Source organism: Mixophyes fleayi, chromosome 2, assembly GCF_038048845.1.
Source record: "Mixophyes fleayi isolate aMixFle1 chromosome 2, aMixFle1.hap1, whole genome shotgun sequence".
Classification (NCBI taxonomy): Eukaryota; Metazoa; Chordata; class Amphibia; order Anura; family Limnodynastidae; genus Mixophyes; species Mixophyes fleayi.
Genome location: NC_134403.1, coordinates 13,741,206 through 13,755,467, shown reverse-complemented (window position 1 = coordinate 13,755,467; position 14,262 = coordinate 13,741,206). Strand labels below are relative to the sequence as shown.

At 41.1% G+C, this 14,262-nt stretch overlaps 2 protein-coding genes across 5 annotated transcripts in view; one reads left to right on the top strand and one right to left on the bottom strand.

Annotated features, from left to right (window-relative positions):
* LOC142140704 (uncharacterized) overlaps positions 1-14,262 on the top strand; it is a 233,637-nt gene that overhangs the window by 67,745 nt on the left and 151,630 nt on the right. The window lies entirely within an intron of this gene.
* LOC142140705 (uncharacterized) overlaps positions 1-14,262 on the bottom strand; it is a 148,037-nt gene that overhangs the window by 13,982 nt on the left and 119,793 nt on the right. Inside the window, exon 14 of one of the 4 annotated variants that reach the window (XM_075198501.1) lies at positions 476-1,357. The exons of 1 other annotated variant lie outside the window; for it this stretch is intronic. In XM_075198501.1, the coding sequence (XP_075054602.1) occupies positions 621-1,357 (737 nt within the window). In that variant the 3' untranslated portion in view covers positions 476-620. Of the gene's footprint in view, positions 1-475; positions 1,358-9,260; positions 10,263-14,262 lie in introns of those variants that run through there. 2 more of the 4 variants (XM_075198500.1, XM_075198512.1) reach the window with 2 other exon arrangements.

The following is a 14,262-nucleotide window of genomic DNA, read 5'->3' as shown; positions in this document are numbered from 1 at the left end:
CCACTCTCATCACATCCTCCCATCCTCGGTTACAATCAGTGATTCAGGCAAGTGGAGACAGGCCGGAACTGACTTCCTGTAAGAAATTAATTGTAGCAATGGTGTACATTTGAAGGGCTCGTCCATTTTTTTACAATCTTGTTTATTTAGAAAAAATACCCTGTGCCCCTGGAAGAGGAAATAGCTGTCAACAGTCAGTGAAAACCAGGGAGAGTCACACCCACACTAGGTATGTCTACAGTGACCCCCCCACTAGGTATGCCTACAGTGACCCCTCCTAGGTATGTCTACAGTGACCCCCCCCACTAGGTATGTCTACAGTGACCCCTCCTAGGTATGTCTACAGTGACCCCCCTAGGTATGTCTACAGTGACCCCCCCACTAGGTATGCCTACAGTGACCCCTCCTAGGTATGTCTACAGTGACCCCCCCCCACTAGGTATGTCTACAGTGACCCCCCCTCACTAGGTATGTCTACAGTGACCCCCCTAGGTATGTCTAGAGTGACCCCCCTCACTAGGTATATCTAGAGTGACCCCCCCACTAGGTATGTCTAGAGTGTACCCACAAATCTCTAGAGAGGTTAGTAAATGAAGCCTTCCCCTTAAAGGAAGGCTCCTTTAAGTATGAATTTTCATATGTATCAGAAAATGTGTTTTGCTGGTAAAAGATTGTCCACATTCGCTGCACAAAAATGATTTTTGTCTTCTGTGAATCCGCTTATGTTTGTAGAGATTTGATTTAGCAGCAAAACACTTCCCACATTCTGAGCAGGAAAATGGCTTCTCTCCGCTGTGGGTCCTTTGGTGCTGGACGAGAGAAATCTTCTGTGAAAAACATTTGTTGCACTCAGGACATGAGTACGGCTTCTCCCCTGTGTGCACGCGCATGTGTGTAGTGAGATAGGCTTTACACTTAAAGGATTTCCCACACTCCGAACACACATAAGGTTTGCTGTTCATGTGTGTCTGCTGGTGCTGCATGAGAACCAGATGATCCCTGAAACGCTTTCCGCACTGGGGACAGACATGTTTCTTGTTGTGACTCCGTTTGTGATTGGTGAGGTTTGACATCTGACTGAAACATTTCCCACATTCAGAGCAGATGTATGGTTTCTCCCCGTGATTTCGGTGATGTCTAGTAAGAGCAGATTTCACGGCAAATGATCTTTCACAATCAGAACAAGAAAATTGCTTCTTCACTGTCTGTTTCCTCTGTTGTTTAGTCTGACCTCGTTTACAGGACAGACATTTCCCACAGAAGCAGCCCGGATACGGATTCTGGTGGGTAGTAAGATCTGAACGCTGATTCCACTCCCAGGTGTAGAATGTCTCTGTATTATAAGAGACAGTCGGGTCTGTAGAAAGAATTATAATGTAAGTAAATCAGCTAATTTACTCCTATGGTTTAATATACACACAATGCAGAATTGCCAACTTTAAAAACCTCATTTGGAAAGTGCAGCAGGGTGCGTGGTAAAGCAAATTGCAACGCTTTGGCCCCACACCTGTGACAAATATGGGTTTAGTTGGGTTAGTGGGTCTTTAAATCAGATGACTTCAGATGACTTTTTATTTTTTAACCTTGTGGACAGCTACGTCCTTTGAATTACAACGTACTTGCATTCAGCAGAGTAAATAAGTCACTCTATATTTAGCTATTTATTATTATATTTGTATGCACCCTCACGAATATTGGCCTCCACTTCTGTGCATTAAAGAGCCAGAGGAGGCTGAAAACAAACAGCAGCACAGAGGAGCTGACCTTTCTAATTTTTTGTGGCGGCGTCAACAGCAAGACATAAATAGAATCCTACAACTTTATTATTGTTTAATATACATTTATGGAGTATTTTTCCTACAACAGATTCCTAACACTGATACTTACCTCAGAATCAAACAATTCAGAAAATTCCTTTCCAAAAAGTTACCCTAAAAACTGACACATTTTATTCTACTTTTGGTTTATGTGTGACATGGAGAAAACAAATGTTAAAAAAAAACATTAAAAGTACGGGGTAATCAATGGTACAAGAAAAGTGTCCCTCAGTCCGGGACACTGGACCACAAGAGGGTGTGTTAGTGCAGTGAACTCTCACAACAATCAGTTCTCCTCTAGTGATCTCACTAGTTTAATAGATAATGTGAAGTCAAGGTGCACTGCAAAGATATCTTAGGGATTGGCTTCACGATCTCTAGAACTGCCTGTTTTTGCCCTTACTGAAATCTTCCGAGGCTGCATGCCTTTTCTTTAACGATATGGAAAAGAGTTGGGCTTCAGCACTTTGGACAATTCCCAGACAAAACAACCGTAACATTTCAACAGGCGCAGGAGAAATATGATTGTGTTAGACTCTTAGATCCTGTCTATCTCAAGGGCACTATTGTAAGCCTACTGGTGCAACCCTGTGGTCCCTACTCTCTAAGAGTCCAACACCAAAAACAATTTCACTTCATTATACCTTTCTACACAACCAAACTGACCATGAAAAGACAAAATTGAGGATCATACAATGGACATAATTCTTTCCATCTCTCTTTATGGACATATTGCTCCACTCTTTGTCAGAATAATCCTCCCAGCCTCCACATATGTAGAATCATATCTGTCTCCACACAGTGATCGGGTTGGCTGAGGATCATTCATGCCCAAAATGTGTACATTCCATGGCGGACCACTGCTTGTGGAACTGCCCACCAATTAGATCTGTAGACCCAGGTGAATGATCACTTATTAAACTATCTGCATTTAACTCCTGAATGGGGTATTCTCCCTAAAGGTACAAGAATATTCAAGGTATGAAGAAAACTGCTAATTCTTTTTCAGCAGCAGCAATAAATGTGGGCTGCAGACTTGGGCACAAAACCTCCAATCATTTTTCACTATTCCAAGATAAACTTTTAATACTTTGCACAAAGACTGGTTAGTTTTAAAAACATAGTAACATAGTTGATCAGGTTGAAAAAAGACACCAGTCCATCAAGTTCAACCTATTTTGGATCTCCTGCGATCCCTCACTTATATTTGAAATTAATCCAGAGTAAGCAACCGCCAATCTGTTTCAATTGTGAAAATCCCCCCATACCCAATATTGTAGTCCTATGTTTACCCTACATCCACTACTATCCTTCATTTTAATTAACGGTCATATGCCTGGATAGACTTTTCCGCAAAAAAATTGTCTTAACCCTTTCTTAAACATATCTATTGAATCTGCCATCACAACCTTCCCTGGCAGTGAATTCCATATCTTGACTGCCCTTACTGTAAAGAACCCTTCCTTTGCTGGATGTGAAATTTCCTCTCCTCTAACCTTAGGGGGTGACCGCTTGTCCTGTGTATAGTCCTTGGGATAAAAAGTTCCCATAGAAGTTCTCTGCATTGACCCTTAATGTATTTGTACATAGTAATCATATCTCCCCTTAGATGCCTCTTTTCTAAAGTAAACATGCCTAAACTGGCTAACATTTCCTCATAACTTAATGACTCCATACCCTTTATCAATTCTGTCGCCCTTCTCTGAACCCTTTCTAGTTCCAAATGATCTTTTTTATAGAGTGGTGCCCAGAACTGTACTGCATATCCAAGATGAGGTCTTACCAACGATTTATACAGTGGCAAAATTACACTGTCTTCCATTGCATCTATGCCCCTTTTTATACATGCCAATACTTTATTTGCCCTTGCAGCTGCTGCTTGACATTGAGCACTATTGCAAAGTCTACTGTCTACGAGCACTCCCAAATCCTTTACCATTATAGATTCTCCTAGATTAAAATAAAGGGCTAATTTTTCTAAACATGGAAAAGTTTCATAAATACCCTCTCTGCACCCGTAAAAGAACAGGTCTGGAGGTGCTTATGCCACACTGCGTGGTACGAAGCCATTTACTCCACTATCAAGCACTTCTGGACATGAGGTGTTAGGTTTTCATCTGTCTTGCATTCTGCAGGTTCCTCGGATCTGCAGTTCAGGTGTGTCTTCCTCTGAGTGCTGAATAGAAGACTGCACGTTATAAACTATTACCTGTCCTGTTAGCTTCCTGGTTTCTGTATGTGTTTTATATGCTCCTGACCTTGCCTTAGTACTTCCTGGCTCTACATTCATTTGTCTGCTGATACCTGGATATGTATCTTATAAGTCTGCTTGTTCCTGGCTCTGCTTACATTTGTCTCCTGGCTCCTGTTATCTGATTTTGCATCTGTATGCTATTTATATAGCTCATTATCCCCAGGCACGGACTGCCATAACTATCTATTGCTCTCTTGAGGGCCTTTGCTGTGATCACTGGACTCTGTGTTAATTTGCACCAGCAGTGCCTCAGACACATTGTTCATATTCTTGCACTTGCCTCAGAATCTGTGTTAATCCTAATCAGCATTTCCTGAGAGACACTGTTTATAGTTCTGAATTACATCAAAGACTGTGTATATATCTGTATGGAAATAAAGACTGTTGTACTACTGCATTTATTCCTGCATTATCATGTGGCCGATTACTCAAAGCCCGTGATTTAACTGTACGCCCTTGATTACTGCAGTACACTCCATACTGTTTTCACTACATCACAATTCCTGTGATTTTCTAACATGAGGGCGGTCTCAGAACATTTTTCCAATAATTATGCAATGTGAACTTTGATTTCAACCACAGATGTGTCACAAAAGGAGAGCAACAAATGTACTTCATTCTGTTTTATTGATGATCATCCAGATTGTTATAATTATTCATCTTAAGTTTGCTCTCTCTTTCTGGCAAAAAACATTTGTAGAGTTTATTGACAACTGAACATGTAACAATGAAATGTACACAAACACCTTTGTTGTATTACATATGCTTCAGTAAAGTAGACTTTTTTTTTTAATTCATTTGAAAGGAACATGTGAAAATAATAACCTCCCATTAAGTTACACACAACGCGATATGTAAGGATGGCAAGGCAACGTTAACAAGGTTGCTTATAGCAATTTGGCTATTCTGTACTTTATAAACGAGAAATCACAGTTCAATGCACTTTACAGAGCAATTAAAATGCAGTCCTAAAAAACTCATCAAGACAATGAGTTTACATGTTGAGTAAGTGAATACCACAGTACAGTGCATTTTATCTGATTAAGAAACACACAGTATTGACCACCTTTTTTCTCCTCTTTAGAATGTTAATAAGAAGTTTGTCTAGTGACAGGCTGACCCTCTTCATGGACAGAAACAACAACAGTGACATCTACAGGTTATAGAAGAAACTAACCAAATAATAAAGCGACACCGGAAAGCTCCCATTTGTGGTAGAATCAATATTCAACCAATGCTGATTATGTGGCGCTGCGGATTCTGTGAAACCATAGAAATAAAGTAAGATGATGATGAAGGTGATGATCCGTGAAAATTCACCTTATTATCTCACTTATCTCAGTGATGTCACTGGTACCCAGTGAAGCTTCATAATACAATAATGTGTTTTCGAATGAAACGTTTTCACTTCAAAGTTAAAATATATTTAATCATCATCATCCTCATTTATTTATTTATTTAGCACCATCACTCGACCAGTGCTGTACAGAGAACTCACTCACATCAGTCCCTGCCGCATTGGAGCTTACAGTCTAAATTCCCTAACACACACAGACAGAGAGAAACACAAACTAGGATCAATTTTCATAGCAGCCAATTAACCTACCAGTATGTTTTTGGAGTGTGGGAGGAAACCGGAGCACCCAGAGGAAACCCACGCAAACAAGGGGAGAACATACAAACTCCACACAGATAAGGCCATGGTCGGGAATTGAACTCATGACCCCAGTTCTGAGATGCACAAGTGCTAACCACTAAGCCGCGTGCTGCCAACATATTTTTTGTTACACACCATATTAAGGCTAATTTATAAATGTACAAAATTGAAAATGTCGTTGTTCGACATCACTCTCCTACTTTTGCGCAGTTGCCTCCGTATTTACTGGTAGGGGCATGGATAAGAGGACCAAGATGGAGAAGTTGGGAGTTGAGAAGCCTTATTATATATCTGAATGCACGTTCATTCACATAGAACACAAAAGAATTTCCTTGGAGTGAATTCTTTAATGTCGAACCAAAGATTAGCCATCAGAGAACCAACGGCCACATTGTAAACACAAAAATGGTTTCCATCTCTGGGTTAAACGTTTGCAACAATCCATGCAATTAAAAGGTTTATTGCCAGAGTGTATCCTCCGAGTTCTAACAATAGATATTTTCGTAAAACATCTCCCACACTCTGAGCATAAAAATGTGAGGATTCACACGCAATCTCCAGACGACAGTTGTCAGATGACTATTCAGAGTGACAGCTACAAACACCTTTTCACAATTTCCTCAGCTAGTTTTATTCACTAGCATGAAAACAAACAAAACTAAATAAATAAAAACCTTGCCATCTGGCTTCCAACTAATACACAGAAACCCCCTCTCTAAAGTGATGGACTTAGTGTCCCACACTTATACAAATCAACAGAACTTACAGAGCATAAATTGCAGTATCTCTCAGGAGCCCTCTGACCTTCACCCCAGGTATTGAGAGACTGAATGAACTGCTTAGCAGCCGTTTAACAGCGATCCTCAGGTGCAACTCCTGATTAGCCAGGAACTTGCAAGGTCTCTGGAAAACCCGAAATGGTCCATATGAATGGAGCCACCCTTCTCTCTCAATTCATAAGGGTCCATTCATACCCCCATGGACCCTTATACCAGCTTTTTCTAAAATCTGAAAACAAATTTTGAGAACGCTTTCCCAAACACAACATTATTCCTGGGGTTATAAAAAGTACAAGATAGAAGCCTGTGAGATATATATCTGCCATTAATAACTTTCCCAGCGCTTATGCCACAACATATAAATGTGTATCACAGTCCATTAAGACAATCGTAAAAGAATTAGTGTAAATTGGACGTTTGTGGTGTAGGGGCTGCACAACCAACGGAGAATATCCAGAATAGCAGTGACATTCAGAGTCCCGCCAAATCAGGGTGTAACCACGGACCAGACAATTACACTTTTGTATTTGATTTTACTTCTTTTCATCAAAAATATAATTTCAGTACAGTTATTTATATTTTCCTCTTTCTCGCTATTTTGCTCAATGAAAGCATTCCAGCATGTTACTAAAACAAGTCCTGTGTATCCCATAGCAATATGCATTTACTGATACGAATACAAAAGTTCTCTGGGCAAGTCCCATAGACAGAGTCTGATCACAGAGGTTTACAATCAGTGGTTCAGGCAAGTGGTGACAGGCCGGAACTGACTTGCTGTAAGAAATTAATTGTAGGAATGATGTACATTTGAAGGGCTCGTCCACCTTTGTATAATCTTATATATATATATAAGGCCATCAACAAAATTGCACCGACATACATTTCCTCACTTGTCTCAAAATATCTCCCTACTTGACACCTCTGTTTTGCACAAGATCAACGTCTCTCTCTTCCACTCTCATCACATCCTCCCATCCTCGGTTACAGGAATTTTTCCGGGCTGCACCCACTTTGTGGAATTCCCAGACAAGGTTATGATATTCCTCAACCCCCATCTTAATTCCCTAGATTACCCTATTACCATCCTCTACACAGCTAATGCAAGACAAGAACCCTCTGACCAACATTGCAACACACACAGCCCCCTCAGTACTTTTACCTTTGCATTCTAGCTGGTCCATTGTGCAATATGATGTAGCACATGCCCTTGTGTTTCAAACTCCCATTGTCTTATAGATTGTAAGCTTGTGAGCAGGGTTCTCTTACGTCTCTGTCTGTATGTATTACCCAGTATTGTCTTATTAATGTTTGTTCCCAATTGTAAAGCGCTACGGAATCTGCTGGCGCTATATAAATAAATGATGATGATAAAGGAACAATACCCTGTGTACCCTGGGAGCAGAAATAGCTATCCAAACAGTGAAAACCTGGGAAAGTCAAACACCCACTACGTATGTCTAGTGACCCCCGTTAGGTATGCCTAGTGACCCCCCCACCCTCGCTAGGTATGTCTAGAGTGAACCCCCTGCTAGGTATGCTTAGTGACCCCCACACCCCCGCTAGGCATGTCTAGAGTGACCCCCCCGCTAGGTATGTCTAGAGTGACCCCCTCCGCTAGGCATGTCTAGTGTGACCCCCCTGCTAGGTATGCCCAGTGACCCCCACCCTCGCTAGGTATGTCTAGAGTGACCCCCCTGCTAGGTATGCGTAGTGACCACCTCACCCCCACTAGGTATATCTAGAATGACCCCCCACTAGGTATGTCTAGAGTGACCCCCCCGCTAGGTATGTCTAGAGTGACCCCCTCCGCTAGGCATGTCTAGTGTGATCCCCCTGCTAGGTATGCCCAGTGACCCCCCACCCTCGCTAGGTATGTCTAGAGTGACCCCCCTGCTAGGTATGCGTAGTGACCACCTCACCCCCACTAGGTATATCTAGAATGACCCCCCACTAGGTATGTCTAGAGTGACCCCCTCACCCCCGCTAGGTATGTCTAGAGTGACCCCCTCCGCTAGGCATGACTAGTGTGACCCCCACTGCTAGGTATGCCTAGTGACTCCCCCACCCTTGCTAGGTATGTCTAGAGTGACCCCCTGCTAGGTATGCCTAGTGACCCCCACTAGGTATGTCTAGAGTGACCCCCCTGCTAGGTATGCCTAGTGACCCCCACACTCCCGCTAGGTATGTTTAGAGTGACCCCCTCCGCTACGTATGTCTAGAGTGACCCCCTCTGCTTGGCATGTCAAGTGTGACCCCCCTGCTAGGTATGCCTAGTGACCCCCCATCCTTGCTAGGTATGTCTAGAGTGACCCCCCCACCCTCGCTAGGTATGTTTAGAGTGACCACTTCCGCTAGGTATGTCTAGTGACCCCCACCCCACCCTCGCTAGGTACGTCTAGAGTGACCCCCTCAGTTGTTCACATTTGTAAAGCGCTACGGAATCTGCTGGCGCTATATAAATAAATGTTGATGATGATGATGAAGGAACAATACCCTGTGTACCCTGGGAGCGGAAATAGCTATTAAAACAGTGAAAACCTGGGAAAGTCAAACACCCACTAGGTATGTCTAGTGACCCCACTAGGTATGTCTGAAGTGACCCCCCCTGCTAGGTATGCCTAGTGACCCCCCAACCTCGTAGGTATGTCTAGAGTGACCCCCCCCCGCTAGGTATGCTTAGTGACCCCCACACTAGGTATGTCTAGTCACCCCCCCCACTAGGTATGTCTAGAGTGACCCCCCTGTTAGGTATGTCTAGAGTGACCTCCCTCAGTATGTCTATAGTGAACGTGGGCAATTTAGGCAGATGCCGCATTTAAACAGCCAGATGGATTTAGTTTGCTGTTTTATTCCAGTACTATAATGTGGATCTCCCAGCATGCCCTGCCACCTAAGAGGACTTGTAGTTTCACGGCAGCTGTTGAAGCAGAAGTTGTCTAAGTATGGTCTAAATTAATCCAATTTCTGTTTGAAATGTTCTAGAAAAAGTGCCACCATTTGTCAAGTTGGTATAGTTAGAACTAGGCAATATTTTGCAAATCTGTAGAGAGGTTAGTAAATTAACCCTTCCCCGGGCTAACATGTACGACAATCTGACCACATTTAAATCCTGGGAAAATTGTTTAGGATGGTAAAAAATTGTAGATTTATATGTCCACTATTTAGAATAGAAATATTCTCCTTTAAGAATGAATTTTCATATGTATTTCATATATATAGAAAATATGTTTTGATGGTAAAAGATTGTCCACATTCGCTGCACACAAATTATTTTTGTACACTGTGAATCCGCTTATGTATGTAGAAATTTGATTTAGCGGCAAAACACTTCCCACATTCTGAGCAGGAAAATGGTTTCTCCCCTGTGTGAGTCCTTTGGTGCTGGATAAGAGAACTTTTCTTTGAAAAACATTTGGCGCACTCAGGGCACGAAAACGGCTTCTCCCCTGTGTGCACGCGCATGTGTGCAGTGACATAGGCCTTACACTTAAAGGCTTTCCCACACTCCGAACACACATAAGGTTTGATGTCCATGTGTGTCTGCTGGTGCTGTTTAAGAACCAGATGATCCCTGAAACGCTTTCCGCACTGGGGACAGACATATTTCTTGTTGTGAATCAGTTTGTGACTGGTGAGGTTTGACATGTGACTGAAAGATTTCCCACATTCAGAGCAGAAGTATGGCTTCTCCCATTGAATTCTGTAATTCCTCTCCCAGGCGTAGAATGTCTCTGTATTATGAGAGACAGCCGGGCCTGTAGAAAGAATTATAATGTAAGTAAATCAGCTAATTTACTCCTATGGAACATGTTCACTATAGAGAAAATATATACTGCTCAAAAAACCTCAAGTGGAAAGTCCAGAGGGGCGTGATATATATACGTGGTAATACTTATAGCAGAATCAAACAATTCAGAAAATAGTTTTTTTTTTTTTTAAAAGTTACCCTAATAATAAAAACATTTTATTCTACTTTTGGTGTATATGTGACAGGGAGAAAACAAATGTTAAAAAAAACAACATTAAAAGTACAGGCTAATCAAGAAAAGTGCTCCTCAAGACACAACCACAAGAGTGTAATGAACTCACACAGCAGTTAGTTCTCCTCTAGAGATCTCTCTTTAGGTTGAAATATAATTTGAAGTCGAGCCACACTAACTTATCTTGGGGATTGGGGAAGACAACTATGCCAACACCTCACCAGAGAGAAATGTTATACTTGAAACAGACCTGATCTCCTTCCTACATCTGCACGACCAGGAAGAACCCACACACGTATGAGAAAATCTCCTGCTAATGACCACATGGAAACTGTGCCATCAACTCAATATAAACTTTATAACTCTTTGTTTCTTCACTTACCGAAAAAATCCCAACTTCCAAGAAACATGGCTGTCTTCCCTTGTTATTGCATGGAAAAGAGCTGGGCTCCAGCGCTTTGGACAATTCTCAGACAAAACAACCTTAACATTTCAACAAGTACAGGAGAAATACGATTGTGTTAGACCCTTAGGTCTGGCCTACCTGCAATCCAACACTAGGCCTGAGGGTCTCAAGGGCTCTATTGTAAGTCTACTAGTGCAAACCTCTGGTCCCTACTCTTTAATAATCCTCCAACAACCAAAGCAATCTCACTTCATTATACCTTTCCACACAACTAAATTGACCACAAAAAGACAAAATTGTGTATGAAACAATGGGCAGAATTCTTTCCATCTCACTTTATGGACAAATTGCTTCACTCTTTGTCAGACTCAATGAGAATCCTCCCAGCAGCCACATTTGTAGAATTATATCTGTCTCCACACACTGATTGAGTTGGCTGAGGATCATTCAGGCCCAAAATGAGTACATCCCATGGCGGACCTCACCCACCATATGTGGAACTGTCCACCAATTAGATCTTTAGACCCTGATCTGGAGCTTCGCAAATGCTCACTTAGTAAACTATCTGCATTTAACCCCTGAATTGGGTATCCTGCGTATTTTCCCCATGGGTACAAAAATATACACGGTAGGCAGAAAACTGCTACTTGCTTCTCAGCAGAAGCAACAAATGTGGGCTCCAGACTTGGGTCCAAAACCTTCACACTTTTTCACTATTCCAAGATTAGTAATTTATGCGTGGACTGGTTAGTCATCTTTTCATAAAGAAAAACAAATAGCAATTTTTCCATACTTTCGAAAGTTTCATAAATACCCTCAATTAAAGAACAGATCTGGAGGTGCTTTCACTGTTTGGTACAAAACCCATTTACAGCACTATCAAGCACTTCTGGACATGAGGTGTTAGATTTTCATCTGTGTTGCATTCTGATGGTTACTCCAATCTGCAGCTCAGGTGGGTTTTCCTCTGAGTGCTGCTTGGAAGACTGCACATTATAAACCTTTACCTGTCCTGTTAGCCTCCTGATTCCTGTATCTGTGTTCTATATGCTCCTGACCGTGCATCAGTACTTCCTGGCATTCATTTGTCTGCTGATACCTAGATTTGCATCTTACAAGTCTGCTGGTTCCTGTCTCTGCTTACAATTGTCTCCTAGCTTCTGTTATCTGGATTTGCATCTGTATGTAACTGTTTATTGCTCTTTTGTGGGTCTTGGCTCTGATAACTGTGTTAATTTGCACCAGCATTGCCTCAGACACATTGTTTATGTTCTTGCATTTGCCTGAAAATCTGTGTAAATCTTAACTGTTTACAGTTCTGGATTACAACAAAGACTGTGTATATATCTGTATTGAAACAAAGACTGGTATACTACTGCAGGTATGTCAAACTCAAAACCTTAATTGGGCCAAATAATCAAAGATTGTGTGGGCTGCAAGAAAAAGAAAAAGTCTCATATGCATATTTGTAAGGTTTATTATTAAGATAAAACAAAAATAAAGTTTAATATTTTCTTCCCGATGCTTGAGACTGTGCCCTCCATGCTGCTTTTGCTCCCCTTCATCTGTCTCTCGTTTAACATTGTGTCTTCAGGTTGCTTTTGCACCTCTTCACCTGTCTTCCCTGCTTCACACTGCGCCCTTCATGCTGCTTTTGCTCCACTTCCCTTCTATTGCATTCTTTGGTCTGATTTCTTCTCTTCTGTCTTGACCGTCGTGGCTCCACTTTGTGCGCTTATCACTGCAAATGTCCAGCGTGATGACATCACGCGTATTATTCATTGCGAAGAGAGGAGGGAGCCACAGAGTCAGGTAAGTAGTTTATTAAATGTATTTTTTTTTTTTTTTTCTGGGCCGATGGCTTTGGTGGAGCCGTAAAAAAGATGCGTTTGACACGTCTGTACTACTGTATTTATTTCTGCATTATCTTGTGGGTGATAACTCATCTCTGCATTACCTCAGAGCCTGTGTTTTACAAGTATGCTCTTCATTACTGCAATTAACTGCATACTGTTTTTACTACATTACCACCTCTGAATTCATGTGATTTTCTAACATGAGGGCGGTCTCCAAACACTTTTCCAATAATCATGCGATCTGAACTTAGTCTCTTAAACTTTGAATTGAACCACAGATATGTCACATAAGGAGAGAGACAAATGTACTTCATTCTGTTTTATTGTTGATCAGAATTATATTTATTTATATCAAGATCTTTTGCTCACTCTTTCTTGCAACAAACATGTACATTTTATTGACAACTGAACACTTCTGTAACAATGAAATGTACACCAAATACCTTTGTTGTATTACATATGCTTCAATAAAGTAGAAATGCTCGTGTTTTTTAAATTAATTTGAAAAAGAACAGGTGATAATGAGAAACTCCCATTAATTTACCCACAATGCAATGTGTAAGGATGACAAGGCAACTTTAACAAGGTTGGCTATAATGTATTTTATAAAAGGAAAAACTACTGTCCAATGGACTTTACACAGCAATTAGTAAACAGTCCAAAACAAAACTTCACAATAATGAGTTTACATGTTGAGTAAATGAAAAGAACAGTACATTAGAATTTATTTGATTAAGAAACATACAAAGTGATGACCATATCTTGTCTCTCCTCTTTAGAATGTTACTATGACTAGCCACAGGCTAGCCCTCTTCATGGACAGTAATAGCAACAGTGACACCTACAGACTATGGAAGAAACCAACCAAATATTAAAAAAACGACACACAGAAGCTGCCATTTCTGGTAGAATTAATATTAAATAAATGCTGATTGTGTAGTGCAGCAGATTCTGAAATAAAATAAGATGATGATGAAGATTATGTTTCATGAAAATGCACCTTATCATCTCCCATGTCTCAGTGATGTCACTGGTACCTAGTGAAACTGATAGGCTGCAACGATTATTGATTCAGTCTAGAAAAATGGCTGCCACCACTGTCTGCGGAAGTGGATACAATGAAAGAGAAGCTTCATAATACAATAATGTTTTTTTCTCCAAATTAAACATTTTCACTTCAAAGTTGATATAAATTTAATGCTACACTACATATTAAGGCTAATTTATAAATGAACAAAATTATAATTGTCAGTGTGTGACAATACTCGCCTAGTTTTGCGCAGTTGTCCCCGTATTTACTGGAAGTGGCATGGATAAGAGGGCCAAGATGGAGAAGTAGGACATTGAGAGGCCTTATTATATAATCTAAATGTCTGTTCAATCACAAACAACACAAAAGATTTTCCTTGGAGTGAAGTCTTTGACGTCGAACCAAAAATGAGCCATCAGAGAAACAGCGGCCACACTGAAAACACACAAATGATTTGTATCTCTGGGTGAAATGTCTGCAACA